The 16,557-nt window shown below is 47.6% G+C and overlaps 1 protein-coding gene across 1 annotated transcript in view; it reads left to right on the forward strand.

The window, feature by feature from the left end:
* Positions 1 to 5,984, forward strand: part of FAM120A (family with sequence similarity 120 member A) — a 177,345-nt gene extending 171,361 nt beyond the window's left edge. The window contains exon 18 of the mRNA XM_023738616.1: positions 4,486 to 5,984. Within this exon, the coding sequence (XP_023594384.1) occupies positions 4,486 to 4,797 (312 nt within the window). The 3' untranslated portion in view covers positions 4,798 to 5,984. The remainder of the gene's footprint in view (positions 1 to 4,485) is intronic.
* The last annotated feature ends 10,573 nt before the right edge of the window (positions 5,985 to 16,557 follow it).

Consider the following 16,557-nt stretch of genomic DNA (forward strand, 5'->3'; position numbering starts at 1 on the left):
GCGTTGGATGTTCTGGATTGATACACTCAGGAACACAGTGAGCTCTTTCCAAATGTAATTTCAAAAACCTCCTGAATTAATAGTTTTTAGTGTTTGTTGTTCTGCTCTAGGTTCGTCTTCTGGTGCTCATGTTATTCTCATGTTTGTTCCACTGTGCTCGTCTTCAGTGTTTGTCACACTCTTGATTCCTTTTTATCTCTTCATTTCTACTTTCGAGATATAAGTCACATACTATAAAATCCACCTGTTAAAAGTGTATCATCCACTGGTTTTTCATATATTAACAAGGTACAACCATCACCAATTACAAAACATTTCATCACCCCCAGAAGAAATCCCATATCCATTTAGTAGTCACCCCCCACCCCAGTTCCTGGCAACCACTAATCTAGTTTTTGTCTCTGTGGATTTACCTGTTCTGTACATTTACCCGTTCTGTACATAAATGGAATCATATAAAATACGGTCTGTTGTGACTGGCTTCTTTCACTTAGCATACTGTTTTCTGGGTTCATCCATGTTATAGTGTGTATCAGTACTTCATTCTTTTTTTTATGGCTGAATAGTATTCCATTGTTTGTATATACCGTATTTTACTGATTCATTTCATCAATTGATGGACATCTGAGTTGTTTTCACCTTTTGAAAATAATGAATAGTGCTGCTGCTGTGAACATTCATGTACACATTTTTTATGAGCATATGCTTTCGTTTTTCTTGGGTACACATCTAGGAATGGAATTGCTGAGGAACTGCCAAACTGTTTTCTACATCAGCACCGTTTTACAGTCCCGTCAGCAGCGTGTGAGGGTGCCAGTTTCTCCACATCCTGGCCAATACTTGTTATTTTCCGTCGTTTTTATTATAGCTATCCTCGTGGGTGTGAAGTGATATTGTGGTTTTGATTTGCATTTCCCTGTCTTCATTTCTTTCTGATTTTTAAACATTTTCTTCATTTTCACCTTCTTCAGGATTTAAGGTGTTTATTTTATTCATTTTTGCATTCCCTCTAATCTCCATTTCTGGAATGATTCTTTTTAGTTTGAATTCTTCCATCTCGTTTCCTAGTTACTCTTAGTTTGATTCATGTTGTTGATTCATGTTATATCATTTTGTATTCTTTGTGTCAATATCCTACTGTTTATCAGTTTTACTCTAAATTGACATTTGAGTTGGTCCCAATTTTTGGCTACCTTGAATAAAGAAGGAATGAGCATTCTTGTCCATGCCTTTGTGGACATAAACACTCGTTTCTATTTGGTGTACACTCAGAAGTGGAATGGTTGGGTCATAGAGAACGTGCACGTTTAGCTTTAGACGGTACTGTCAAATCTTTTCCAAAATGGTTATACCAGTTTACATTTTCGTGAGCAGTATAGGAGAGTCCTTTCTCAATTACACATGTTGTAAATATATGTTCTTCCAATCTGTGGCTTGCCATTTCACTCTTTTAATTTTAATGGCAATCAATTTATCAGTTGTTTCTTCTATGGTTAATGCTTTTTGTGTCCTGTTTAAGAAATACTTTCTGTCTTAAGATCGCAAAGATATTCACTTGTATTTTCTTCTAGAAATGTGATGATTGCTTAGACCTGTGATCCATCACGATTTAATTTTGAGGTAGAGACAAGGTTCTTTTTATTATACAGGTATGCAGTAAAGTCAGGTGACCATATATCTTCAGATATGTTTTCTGCACTCTGTTCAGTTCCACTGGTCCAGTTACCCAACCTTGTGCCAATACTATGCTGTCTTAATTATGGAAGCTTTAGAGCAAGTTTTGACATCTGAGGTGCGTGAGCCCTTCAGCTTTGTTCTTCAACATTGCCCTTGCTCTTCCAGATCCTTTGCATTGCCATATATATTTTAGAATCTTCTTGTCAACTTTTCTGTTTTTTCTAGGTTGTCTTCTCATCCTGCCACTTCATTACAGTGTTTCTCACTTTGACCCTTTTCTCTCCATTGCTGTGGCGCCCACCCTATTCTGGTCATCATCAGCTCATGTTGTGTTACTTCAGTGGCCCTCTGTTTCCTTTCTTCTCCTCTCTTCTGGCTCTGCCCAGTTGGATTCATCTTGTGTCATTGTCCTCCCCAGTCAAGGATCATAGCATAGAAGACTAAACTCCTGACCTATGTGGAGAATATGTATAGGTAAGATCTCTTGGCTCCCCTTTTTAAAAAAACAAAAACGAAAACTCTTGCTAAATGAGTAGTAATAGTAGTCTGACGCTTAGGGAGTAGACTTTCTTGAAGTAGGATTTAACATTTACATGTCACCAGATATGGAACAGGCTTCAGTGGGGAACTTTCACATCCATTATATTTTTTATTTTTAACGCAATCTAATGAAGTCAGACTCATTACTATTTTCAGAAATGGGTAAACTGAGGCCGAGGGAGGTAACCGACAAGGAAACAGTAGTAGTAGTAGCAACGCTGGAATTGATTCTCTTCACTCTGCGTATGTCTCCAGTGCCAAAGCTCTGGACTCTTGCCCCTTACATGCTTTGCACACCTGGGTGCCTTTCAAGCAATTTACTGATCTTCCTAGTTCACCCAGATACCATCACTGAAACCACACATTGCCTGGTATGTGGAACATGCTGACTGAAATCTTTGATTAACTGGGGGACTCAAATACGATTAAAGTAATATTAACAGAGTAGAAGAAGCGCACGTACTGTGCTGGTAGGTGCATGTACTGGTTGTAGCAAGAACTGCCTCACCGTGGCTAAAGCCAAAGGGAGAAACAGGCTATAGAGAGAGGGAATGTGTTTCCAACAGTTAAAGCTGGCATTCTTTCTCATTCATCTTGCATCCCTCTGTGGATGATCTGATCGGCCAGCACGTCTCCTTCCATGTGTTGCTCAGGAAGTGACTGCAGAGGAAGATTCCCCTCAGTCATCTTCCAACTACTCCTTAGTACACAGGCCCAGTTTTGTGATGGTTGCAACAAGCATCCATGCAGTGGATATTACTGGAGGTATTTATTTAGTCCTGCAAGTGAACTTCCCCCTATTTGATTTCCCTGAGAGTGAGGGCTTTGAGGCTTGAAAGGATGTAGTGGAAATCTTTGACACGATTTTTCTCCTTGCTATATTTTTATATCATTTTTTCCCAAGGTTCCATAGCATTGATTTCTGGAGAAGTGTACATTAGTATTTCTGAACTCTAGGGTTGGAAAATAGAATGAGAAGACAATGGGAAAAAATTGAGAACAGAGCTAAAAATATTTGATAACCCCTGATACATAAGAGGTCATCCCTAAAGTAAGGCTAACAAGGCGCACTCCCTCAGGGTTGAGCATGGAATGAGCTTTTTTTTCCCCCAACAAGACAGATATCCTGGTTTTCAGAATAAGGACTAGAAGATGCTAGAAGGTACCACCATACTGTATTGAAAAGAGGATGGGACAAGGAGGTGGAAGATCCATAACCAGCTTTACTTCCTGGGCTTCAGTTTTCTCATCTGAAAAATGACAGTTTGAAGGCAAAAATCATTAAGGTTTTTCTTCAGCAATGAGTCAGTCTGTGACAGTGGTTCTCAACCGTGGAGATTCTGCCCACCAGGGGACATTTGGCAGTCTCTGGAGACATTGTTGGTTGTTACATCTTGGGAGCGGGTTGGGGGAGCGTGTGCTACTGGTATCTAGTGGATAGAGGCTAGGGAAGCTGCTAAGTGCCCTGCCATGCTCAGAGAACAGTCCCCACAGCAAAGAATCCTTAGGTCCAAGATACCAGTAGTGCTAAGGTGAAGAAACCCTGGTCTATTACAGAGCAACTAAAAGATCTCAAGCTGTCTTCCCTATTCCTGACAGAGACCCTGGTCATTCAGGAAATAATGCTGAATCAGCTTTAAAATTCACTTTTTCCAGAGAATTATTTTTAGATTTGTTAAAGGGGGTAGGGAAGGGGCCCGTTCAGAAGAGAGAATTCACAAACATGAGTGGCAGTTACGAGTGCAGACTTGTTGATTATTAACTTTGTCCAAAGATGACTGTCCTGCTTTAATTCCCATTCCTCGGCTGAATGTGGGAGTGTGTGCTACCGTGTGTCGCAAGCAGATGTTAGATGCAGTGTTCCCTTTTGGGGGAAGGGGACAAGCTGAAACTTCAGAGTAGACTTATTAAGGGGCATTTGTTATTTTAAATAGTACTATATAAAAGGATTAGATAGAGCTCCGTAAATTTGAGCCTCCTACGACTTCATTTACACTTTCAGGACATTAACTACAAAGAAGTTGAGGGAAGGGACAATAGGAGGGAACTAACTGAAATAGTAGAAGCTTCTACCAGTTGAAGATCAATCAGAACCAAAGACAATGTGCATATCGTATGAGTCAGTAGAAACACAACCCTGTGCCTATATGAACACTTATATTTGCTCCTGAATCTGTAGATGGTATCATTAGGCCAAACTGGTATTCTCTCTCCTGCTGATCCACCAAAGCTGCCTTATCCTTTATTTCCCTTTTTTATCTTAAACAGGGTAAACCTCCTTATGCTGCTTCAGCAGAAGAAGTGGCCAAAGAACTTAAGTCAAAATCAGGGGAGTCAAAGTCCTCTGCTGTGTCTTCAGATGGGTCCCTGGCTGAAAACGGAGTGATGGCGGAGGACAAGCCGGCCTCCCAGATGAATGGGAGCACGGGAGGTGTCAGGGCTTGCACCCAGTCTGAAAGTGCCTTGAATAATGACTCTAAAATGTGCAATACAAACCCTCACTTAAATGCACTAACTACAGACAGCGTTTGCCGTAAAGATGACACTCTTGAGGCAGCTGTCTTAAATAAAGAAGAGTAAACTTATTTTTTATAGAGGGTGAAGGATGTTGGAAGGGTAAGGATTTAGAAATATCTGGAAAGAAAGCCTACAGTTATGTACATTTTTTCCTTTCCGTAAGAGAAAAATGAGGACTTTGGAAATTCGGATCCCTCTTTGATATCAGAGATTTAAACAACACATTTTTAGTTTTAACCAGTTGTAGTCAAAATGCTACAATAAAACAAAAAAGAAAGAAAATGAAGAGCATTTGACTCCCGCACTTAAAATGAAGTACACATAAAGTTAAACTGGTTATGACAAAAGCCTGTCGTGGTGTTTCTGGAACTATAAAGAAAACAAATTTTGGCAGTCTTTAAGTATATATAGCTTAAACTATAATTTTTAGCATTTGGCACCATATGTATGCCATTATATTTGATTTTGCATTACTGTTTCACAATAAAGCTTTGTTTAAGGCTTTGATTTTATGATTATGGAAAAAAATAAGGCACAACCACAGTTTTTCTTTCTTACTTAAATTTCATCACTGTTGATGTGGTTCTTTTGTGTTAAAAAAAAAAGTGCAACTATCAAAACTAAAAAATTATAGAGTAATATTGCCGTTCTGCTGATTTTAAATATACAGTACATCATACATACTTTACAAGCAAGTGAAATGGAGATAAAGTTGAAATCATAGAAGATGCAAATGACCTTTCAAAATCAACACAATGTGTTCTGAAACCTTTTGTGACTAATACCATGCATCTGTGATCAATGAACTATGTGGTTTTGAATCGGACGTAGACCATTAGTACTACTACTTGAGCTAAACTTCTGCATGGTTCATAATTTTTAAAGTGTGTAGTTAATATTATGCATGTTATTGTCCTTTCTTCCATTCTTACAAATACGTGCCCATTTGCAAAACAAAAAGCTAATAATCAGTAATAGTCCTATAAAAGATGTTAACTATGTTTAGTCATTGACTGATCTTGCTCTAACCTTAAAATTTTGTGATTATTGACCTCTGTTGCATTTATTCTAAAACCCCCCCAAAATTATCTAGCTGTTTTGAATATCAACATTACCCTGGTGTATTCACTGCTGTATGCATTATTGTTCTTTGTTGCTGTTTTATGCCTTCATATAAGCAAAATATGAAATTCTGTGAAGAAAAAAAAAACCTTTGATCTTTAAAAAAAAAAAAAAAACTACCCCCCCCTCTGTAGCAAGAAACAAATTGCTTGTTCTTGAGAACTTTCCCATCAAGAATTTTAGTAGAAGCAGGTATTCTTATATCATTTTGATGTTTTTGTTAATGTTTCCAAACAATGTACTTTGAAATCAGAATCACTTCTTATTCGTTTTCATATAATTCTCCTGATGCTCTTCATCACACATTAGTGATCAGAAATGAGGTGTAATTCCCCAATCCCTGCCCGCAAGAGCTAAATAGGAACTTACTGTAAGTTGAAGGGAGTTTTGCCCTAACTCATGGATTGTGCAAGAATGAACTGCTGTTGGGTTTGATTGATTGTAGATGGATTGTGGTGTGGTGTATTTGAAGGCTATTGAATGCAACTTACAATGCTTAATAAAAATCTTTATTCTTTTAGTATAAAAGTATAGTGTGGCTTTTAAATTCACTTATAAAAATGTACATTTTACTGAGGTTTAACACAAATTGAAACACTACTCAAAACCTTGGTCAAATAACCAAAATTTAGAAATACTTTGCCCTTTTAAAGTAATTCCAGGCTTCTAGCACTAAAGAAACATTAATACATAGTTAATATGAAAATTGTGCTGACACGTTTGAGTTTCAAGGTTAATTTTAACGCAACCAAAGGGATAGAAAGGGCATTCTCTTATAAAATAAATAGAATTTTTTTTAAAGCCTTGGGGGAGAAATAAATTTGATCCTGATTAAACCATGTTTTGAAAGTCAGTGTTACACGTGTACCCTGTTTTTCAGGCCATTAATTTGGCTGACAGCTCTTCTCTGCAAGGAGTATGAAACGGAGCTTTCTTCCTGTTGCCCAATTCTAGAAACCCCAGAAACAGCACCACAGGATTCTGTTACCTTGATTTGTAGGCTCCCTTGTCAGTGGCAGATGTAGGGTGTGTACATGACTCTGAACGGGGCCTTGCAGACAACGTCCTCCCCAGGGGAACAGTGCTCAGCTCATCTTTCCAAAAGTCATCTAAAATCGCCAGAGTGGAGCCACCGTGCCGTCACTGCTTCCGGGCATGGAGTTGGGTGTGGAACCGTAAAGGAGTGGGGTTTGAGAAGAGAAGGAAGGTTAGGGCAACTCCAAGAGTGAAAGGCCAAAGGGCATTTATGTTCCCTCAATAATAATTAGGAGAGAGTCTCAGGAATGGCCCCCGAGGCTTGCGGGAAAGTCACTCCCCAGAGCGCCGGCGCGGGCCACTGAAGGCAGCCACAAGCTCCTCGCACCAAAGAGGCGGCGCCGGGGTGCGGTGTGAGCCCCTGCTGTCTGGGGGCTTTGGGACCTTGCGGTCAGCGCCATCATCACCTCAGGCGGTACAACTTCGGCGGCGGCGGCGGGCCCGAGGCGCGCACCCCAGCCTGGGGCCGCGCAGGGGGCGGGGTTTTAAAGCGTTCGTCCGTCCCCAGAGGCCTGCTGTGTGTTGTGCCAAGTGCTGTGCGTACTTCCTACTCGGGCTGACCGCCGTCTTCTCTCCACTTTCTCCCGAGTCCCCCGCTGGCACGGAGCTGGCAGAGGTGCTCTTCTCTAGCTGACCGTGAAACCAGTGCTCGGAACCACAACGAAATCCCCCTAGAATCCCCGTGAACCCCCGGCCGGGCTGCGGTCCCGGGGTGGGGGCGGGGGCGACAGGCGAGGAGTGGGCTGTTAGCTCCCAAGCTGGAAACCAGAGACCTGGAGACAGCCGGCCCTGCCTGGCCTGGGGCCCAACTGGAGGCCTAGTCAGGATGCCACGCTGAAAACCCGCAGGCTGCTCGCGGGTGGACATGGATAGTCTTGAAGGACAGTATTTCACTCAGACCATGAAAAAACCCTGCAGGCCTGATTCCCCTTCTCAGCAGTCCCGTTCTTGAGTGACCAGAATGCCCATGTCACCCATATTCAGGCCCTTTGTCTTGTTTCTAGGCGTAACACAGACTTGGGACCTCGCCCTCCGTTCTGTAATAATTCCTTTAAAGATAGGATGAGGTGGCATTGATTGAGCCATCCCTCTCAATTACCTTTCAGGCTTCATACTTTTATTATTACCAGTGTCATTCTCAAAAGGCATAAAGACAACGACCCTTATTGGGGGCCAACGTGCCAGGCAATGGATAGGTTCTCCACCACATCCCATTTCTGAATCATTTTACCCCACCCAGAGATGAGCCCGTGTTACAGGTGAGCACGCCGGCGCGGGGACTGGTCTGAGGTTCCTGGGTGGACTCTGAAGGGTGGATCTGGCACCCGGCACTGACCAAAGCTCCCGCCCTGAGCCATCTCCATGAACCTCTGGTGAAGCAGCTTTAATTCCTCAGTCTACACCATGTGGCTGTAGAATCTTGGAGAAAAAACACCACTGCCCCCTCTCCTGTCTCTTCTTCCCCTCCCTGATAAATCTCTGGTAAATCACTTTGGTTTCCCTGCCCTCCCTAGCACCTGGAGGTGAGTGCTCTTCTTGGTGTCCCTGTGGTCTGCCTCAGCGTCCACAGAGTCCACAGCCGACGGTCCACACAATGGAGAACCGCCAGGCATCTGGAGCCACTGGCTGAGCCCTTGGCCCAGGTATTAGGGAAGGCAGTGGGAGGCTAGGGACAGGTTTACAACTTACAAAAACCACATTCCAGGAAGGACTGGTCAAAAGGCCAATGTTTCATGTGAGGGGAGCAGGTTTAATTCAGTACCAGACCCAAACACCTGGCATGAGTCCCACAGAGGAAGCTGTGTTTTTAGCACCACTGGCCTCTACCCACCAGATGCCAGTCGTGCCAATCCAGAATACCCAAGATGTTTCCACTCTCTCCCCTGGGGCAGTCCACCCTGCTTGAGAACCAGCAAACCAATCAGAATAGCCCTTTGGCTTGGAGAGGGAAGAGGGAATGGATTTCTGCATAATAAAGCCCCAGCAGAGTGAAACAATAATCTCTAGGGCTCTAGACTGCCTCCCTTTGTCCTCCTGAAAGGCAGGTGCTCCCTCCACAGGGCTCGCACTGCACGCAGACAGCTTGAAATGCTACAGGTGAGGCCCCTGAGCCCAGAGGAGAGCAGAGTGGTCGAGGGTGCTCAGTGGTGAGGACCAGGAACCCAGGCCTTCCAGCTCCAAGGCCAGCCTTCCACACTGCTCCTGGGGTCCTGTGCAGTGGGGCCCAGGTAGGGAGGAGAGAGGACAGGCAGGAGGGGCCTGGAGGCTCCAGGTAACTGTGGGGCTGCAACAGCAAGGTTGAGGACACCACACTGTGCTGGGGACACATCACTAGAATTGCAGGGATGGCCAAGTGGCCTTCCTGGAATAAACCAACGGACAAGTGGCTGGGCTCAGGACCTGGACTGTGGTCCCAGCCTTGCCCCGGCATCTCTCTGTCCTTGGTCAATTTACTCTCTCCCAGGCTGACCGCTACTTTCCTTCCTTTTATCGCTTTTATTGATTTTTGTTTTCCTATTTCAAAAGTAATATGTGTTTATTATGGTAAGTTTAAAAGTACAGATAAGCAAAAAGGAAGAGAAAAATCACCAGTCACTCCTCCATCCTGAGATGCCTATTAGCTTTCAGTCTTTGTCTTTCCTTTTCCAACGCAATATATGTGTGTCTGTGTGTGTCTGTGTCTCTCCTGTGTGTCTCTGTGTATCTCTGTGTGTGTGTCTGTGCATGTTTGTGTGTCTCTGTGTGTGTCTGTGTCTGTGTGTGTCTCTGTCTCTCTGTGTGTGTCTCTGTGTGTTCTCCTCTAGAAAGCAATCATGCTACACATACATATTTTGTCAACTTCTTTCTCATAGCATCATTTTATGAGTTTCTTTCCCTGTCATTATGTGTTCTACCCTAGTTACATGGACTTCATGAGTGCTGAGCCATTAACCCATGTAGCACTGCTGTTGTTGGACACTTGGATTTACTCAGTTCTTCTACAGATGTCCACGAGCATCTCTTCTGGGTCGGCCCCCCATAGTAGACCCCAAGTGATAAGAGCCGACAGTCATCACCCTGCCTTCACGGCAGTCACATTTTCATGAGGGAGAAAGACAACTCACATGTACACAAGTAGGAATATCTCAGACAAGAAAATGAAGGGAATAAAGTAGGGTGATGGGAGAGGGCATTGGGCCGGGGCAGTGGCCAGGGAGGGCTCTGGGAGGAGGTGCATCCTGGCTGAGACCCAGCAATGAGATGGTCCAGAAAGCAGGCTCAGACCACAGTGGGAGGCTGGGCTGAAAGTACTCTATGCGTCTGGGAGCAGGTAGGGAGAAACTTGAGGAGTGCGGAAGAAAGGACCAGGCCAGAGCGTCCTTGTGTGATGGTCCCTGCTGAAGGCTTCCCTGCAGAAGCAGGGTTGGCGTAGGCAGAGGGGCCAGGAGTCTTCCCGGTTTCCCTACCTGAAGGGCTATGTGCCCTGGGATCTCTGATAATAAAGAATTATTATGCATTCTTGGCGGAGACTTTTCAGGTAAGGAGAAGAAGTTCCGCCTCCTCATACACTTCCACACCCCCGGCTGTCTGAGAAGCACCCTGCATCTCGCCAGCATGGGGACAATCATGGCGATTGGCTTTGCTAGTCTGACAGACAAAAATGGGCTTCTCATTTTAATCTGCATTACTTTGTTTTCTAGTGAGGGTGAACATTTTCCCTCCTGCGCTTAATTTGCCCTCAGTTTCTTCATCTTTCAATTGACAGAATTTCTAATGTCCTTCATGATTTCAAAAGTAATCAGACCAAAAAGCAAGATGCTGAGGAGCTGCCTTCACTTTCTGTCTTCATCCTCATCATTATCTGCAGGGCAGGAGGAGTGCAGTCTTAAGTGTCCCCCCCGCCCCCGCCCCGACAGACACACACACCTTCAGGTTCTTCCTCAGGGCCCTGACTAGGGCAGCTGTGTGCACTTGGCCCCCCAGGACACGTCCCCCCGCCACACACACACAGGAGCTTCCAATTCAAAGCAAGCATGCCCTTGCCCTTAATGGTGCAGATAAGAGTGCACATTCTTTCATTATGGAGGACACCCTTAGGAATAGCTCTCCATTGATTTTATTCTACCCTCAATTCTCCTGAAGGACACCATGGTTGGTAAAGTAGAGGGTCACTGAAAACAAGGGAAACCCTCCGTGAGATGCATTGCACAATAGCCACAACAATGGGCTCAAACACATCAAAGACCATGGAGATGGTGCAGGACCAGGAACGTTTTGTTCTGCTACACACAAGGTCACCAAGAGTCAGAGCCGACTCGGCAACTAACAACAACAATTCTTCTGAGTCCTGGGCGGCATGTATTGCTGGTCCCCGTTACATCTCGGAGGAACAGTTCTTTGCTACGTAGCTCGCCATTTTGTGGAGTGACTCTTACAGAGGCCTCTCCTGCTGCAGCCTGCCCACCAGCTCCCTCAGTGCTGCCCTTGTTGACCTCCTCACGTGTCCATTCATTCCTCCGCAAACACCAGGTAGAGCCATGCTCCGTGCCCTGCTCCTTCCCTGACAGTGCAGGCTGTAGGTGAGCCTGGGGCTGCTCCCACTAAGGGTTCACCATCATGCCTCCTTTCTCATGAGCGAAGACAGTATGCTGTGCAGGCATCTCTGAACCCACAGCAGGGCCACTGTCTGCAGACTCCAGAGCCCTGGCAGGTGTGACTTAACTCTGGGCTGCACACATTTCTTCTTCCTTGATGTCCAGAACAGTGATGGAAGGGGGCTTGGATGACCAGAATGTGGAGGTTTCCTTCTGGAATGAATCCCTGGGAGCAAAAGCTATGGTTCTGCCTTTCCATGTAGTGGAGTGTGGGTTTCAGGCTGAGAGGCTTGTCTTCACTTGATATTTGACCAAGGGGCTACAGTGGACCCTACACAAGTGTTCCCAAAACTGTGCATCTGGAAACAAGGACTCCAGATCTCCCCTGACATAGGGACTCACGGGTATCCATCTGTTGTTCATTCCACAGAGGGTCTACTGTGGGCAGGCACTGTGCTTGGTGCTGCCAAGGGCACAGTCATGAACAAAATAGAACACCCCTGCACTGAGGAGCTTTACCCTAGGCAGGAAGGGCATACAAGTGCACATGTACACAAGAAAAAATAAATCCAGGGAAAAACTCAATAATTGTATTAAATTGTATGAAGGAAAAGTGCAGAGGAAAATGAGGAAACTCACGTGGGTGGTGGGGTGGGAGGCAGGTGCCAAGGAACGTCTCTAAGCCCTGAAAAATGGGTCGGGGCAGCCCTGTGAGGTGTGCCCAGTGCGGTGCCTGGTACCGAGCCCCATCAGCTCGTGAAGTAAATGGCAGAGTGGTGCCCACAGCAGAGCCACCCTCTCCTCAACCGTGTGCCCCTCCTGGCATTGGGGCATGTCCACCCTACAGACTGACCCCTCAGTGTGGGTCATTGGGAGGATCAATCACCCTTGCCCTGTTTGCCCCTGTCTGGCATGTTACTAACAGCACACTTTTTACTCTCAAAACTGTTCCAGTTTGGACGGCAAAGTATCTGGTCACCAGCTCTGGGGCTCTTGTCTATAAACTCACTGTATCCAAACATCGAAGTCCGCCTGGAGATGGCACCAAGAACCGCACACTTGCATCTCAATCAGGAAAACACAGAGCGTTTAGGGAGGTCCCATGGCATGTGGTGCCTTCTGATGGGTTCCAAATCAGATCAGCTCGGGCCCACTCTCAAAACTCTTTCTGCACCCGCCAAATGGATTCGCCTGTCACAAAAGCACAAGGGCCACACCTTGAGCCAGGATCTCCTCTCTAATGTCTCCCACCACCCGAACGACCAGCATCTCCACCTCAGACCACTCGGTCTCCATCTCAACAGCAGCTTTCTCTGCCAGAATGCCTGTTCCACACCGGCTGTGTCTCCACACCACCCCACTCCAACACACATCCACCTCCACTCCATGGTGAACGATCGCTTCCGGGAACTCCATGAGCTTTCTGCAAAAGATCAGAGCCAGCAAGAGGGGAACACGGGCAAATGTCTCTCCTTCCCCCAAAGGAAGGAGCCCTTCCCCCATGAGGCCCCAGGCTCTGTGTGGCAGTGTTTCCCTGGCTGATTCCATGAGGCCCCCTAGAAAGAAGCAAACAAAATCACGTAGCAGCTGAGGTGCCCCATTCCTGTACCTTGAGCCGCAACTGGCTGCCTCCTACTAGTTCTCTCTTTTTCACCTGCCTCTGCCCTCTCTGCTCCACCATGCTCCCCACCACAGCCTCTGTGACACAAGGTCTCTGGTGCTGGAAGTCAGGCCCACCAGACTCCATTCCAGAAGCCACAGCAATGGCACTGCCTGGGAGATTGGGGGCCGTCAGAACCCTGCTCCTGTCCCCACTCCAATCTGCAGGGCCCATTCAGATCAGCTCATGGAATTTGATTTATTCATTGTCTTTTAAAAGTTATTTGTTTTTTCTTCAACTCATTCACTCAACCAGGCTTTCTTTGACTCTCTTATCTCCTTTCCCACCTGCCACTGCGTGCTTCATGCCCACATCACCTTATTTCCTTGCAACATTTATCATGACTTTAAGTTTTGTTACCCAGGTATCTGTGTCCTACTCAGGCTATGAGCTCCAGGGAGCTGGAATGTATCTGCCTTGTTTACCTGCACCTGGCCTTCACCCCAGTCTGCTGAATGAATGAGTAGATGGGTGTATGCGTGAATAGCATGTATCGGAACATGCGTGCTTCCCAAATGGGTAGAAGGTGAAGAGACACGTCCTTGTCCTCAAGGCTTGCAGCAGTGTGTGTAGGCTCCCACTGGAGCCGGAGGGTGGGGGGCAGCTGTGAGCCCACCTGCTTTACACCTGCAGCATGTCAGGCCACTGGGGGCCTGTGGTAGGGTCCTGGTGCTTGTAGATCAGTGGGTATGGAATTTAAGCTCACCACGAGGAATGGGGAGGCCTTGGCAGGCAGATTTGGAGGCAAAGGTGGCCCAGCAGAGAAAGCCCCTGAGCACAAGACTGGAGCTGGGAGAGTCCAGGCAAGTGGGCCAGAGATGAGGCTGTGGCCAGCCTGGTGTCTGAACATCCTCGGCTACCGCCCTGCTTTCTGGGTCTTCCCCGCTCTGAGGGCCAGGCACGAGGGCCAGGCTGCACTGCATCAGCCCTCCAGGCTGCTGCCCCCAGCTTCCCTTCTGGGGGAGGGGTTCTGACTGCCCCTTGCTGAACTCCCTATCTTCCTCCTCTGTGCCAGCCTTCCCCAAAGCACTGTGCCCTCCTTCTCCACTTGGTCCATGAGAAGACAGGCTCCACAAGAGCAGATTCTGCTGAGCCCTCAGTTCTAGAACACTGCTTGGCATATAGTAGGCAGGTGCTCAATAAATATTTGTTAAGTAAATGAACAAGGGACGGAGGGAGACAGAGAGATGACTGGGAGGAGGTGGAGAAAAGAAAGACTTTGTTGGGAGATAACACTAGGATGGTGGGGAGAATCAGACAGAGGAAGAGTGTAGAGTCCTCAAGGAGCCCTGCTCTACTCTAATTTACTCTATTGACAGGGAGCTGCTGAAGGTGTTTGAATAACATGGCAGATCCTCAACATTATGCACAAGAGTAGCTGCAGGTGGCCATGGCTGGAGGCAGGAGGCCCATCTGAGGGCAGGGGTGGGATGCGGGTGGGCAGGGTGGACAGAGAGGCACCGAATTGGTGGGAGGGTGGATAGGATTTCCCAGGCATGTCCATGGTGCCCAGGAGATGGCCAAGGTGGGCAGCAGAGGCCCAGGTCTGGAGGAAGTGTGGTTCTTCTCTCGCTCCTCCTCCTCACCAGCCAGCCGACCCCTCCAGCTAGGCATTTAACTGTTTAAGCCTCAGGTTTCACTTCTGTAAAATGGCACAGTAATGCCTCCCTAACAGCATCAATGTGAATGTTAACTGTGTAATAATAGCTATCATGACCCAGGTAATATGCTCAGTACTCACAAACATTTTGGTTTAGTACTTGTAAATCCTTATAGAAAGCTGGTAAGCATGGGTAACTATTATCGTTATTTATAAACATGGAAATGGAAGTGTTAGCAGATTGAGGACTGCCTGAATGTGACCTGGCTGTTACAGCAGAGCCTGGACTGCCATCCAGGGTGTCTCCCGCACCACAGCAGCCTGACTGACAAATCTGAGGATAGGGCCCTGCTCACTTAATTGCTTCCGTGTTGCCGTGAGGGGGGAGGTGAGGTGCCCATCTCAGCACTGGCCTTCTGCACCTCATCTCAGGCTCTGATCTAACCCACTGGCTCTTGGCAGAGCACTATGTATCTGCACTAGTTCGCACTGAGGTGTAAACGGTGGACAGTGGCTTAATCTGCAATTCCTTTCCCAGAATCAGGAGGGTGACAACTGGAATTAAGTCAGGAAGGCCTTACTCCAGGATGGACAGCTCCCAGAGGTGTGAGAGGTATGAGATCCCTACCCCACCCTCCATTTCCTGCTTTTTTTCCCACCCTCATATTCCTCATGTAGGGCCTTCCCAGCTAAGGCCTGCGGTGCACACCCCCCTGAGCCTGCTGGGGGCCTGCTAAGGGTGGGTGACAGATACAGGAGGCAGATTCTGACTCAATAAGATGGAGCTACCTGCCCCTTTGGACAGGGCTGCTGCAGGCCAAAGGTCTGCAGTCAAGGATGCTGGGAGGTGTGGCTGGACCAGGCTGCCTCCAAAGCCCTTTCCTGCAGAGAATCTAGTATGTCTGTGGTTACTGGCACCCCCCAGCATTATCTAGATTTTGCTGATGGAGGATGGGGAAAGCCGGGATAATGAAGAGCACCGGTCAGACGTCAGAGGGGCAGGTTGCTACTGAGCGTTAGCACCCCTGGAGCCCCTGCAGCGGTCGCCAGCCAGCGACCGAAGAGCAGGCCCTAAGGATACATCAGCTGGGGGAGGGGGCCGAAAGGGACCCTTCAAAGCTGGGTGCCTCCCCCCACACTAAAGGCCCGACCACCTGAGGGAAGCTAGGAGCCGTTTCCAGGGCAAAGGCAGCAGGTGCCAGCAGCATCGCAGCACCTCCTCGTCTGTCCCTCCTTCCTGCTTTCGCACCCCTATTGCCGTCAGCCGGAACGCCGTTCTCAGGATGCAGGTCTCGGGCCTGCTTTCCTCCCCATCCCTTAGGTCACCTGGGGGCTCTAACCAGGGCTCCTGGTCGGGTCCAGGGAGCTCTGGAGAGACTCAAATTCCAAGGACTCGCTCTCTCTTTACGGCGAACCCCGGCAAGCGCGCTCCTCCGGGGGCTCTGATTCTGGTCCTCCACCTGTCTGGGCTGAGGATTGAGGAGTCCGACGGGAGCCCGGGCTGTCACCTCCAGGAGGTGCCCACGTTGGGCGGGGGTCGTGTGAAGAAGGTCTGGCCGTCCGCAGCCAGGAAAGAGCGCAGAGAGGAGGAAGCAGTACTTGAGCCAAAAACTCGGTCGGGAAGGCAGGAGGGAAGGAGGCGGCAGGACGAGCGGCTAGGGAATCCCCCTGGTTCCCCCTGCCCGCCGCGGGTCGCAAGCCCAGCCCCAACAAAGTTAGGGCTCAGGAGTTGCTTCTGGGCCGGGTGGCCGAACGAGAGCGTCCCGCCGTTCTTCCCGCGTCCAGGCTCCGGGCCCACCTTTGCCGCGGCTCCGCAGGCTCTGACGCCCGCC

The sequence above is a fragment of the Trichechus manatus genome, unplaced genomic scaffold, assembly GCF_000243295.1.
Source record: "Trichechus manatus latirostris isolate Lorelei unplaced genomic scaffold, TriManLat1.0 scaffold00120, whole genome shotgun sequence".
NCBI lineage: Eukaryota > Metazoa > Chordata > Mammalia > Sirenia > Trichechidae > Trichechus > Trichechus manatus.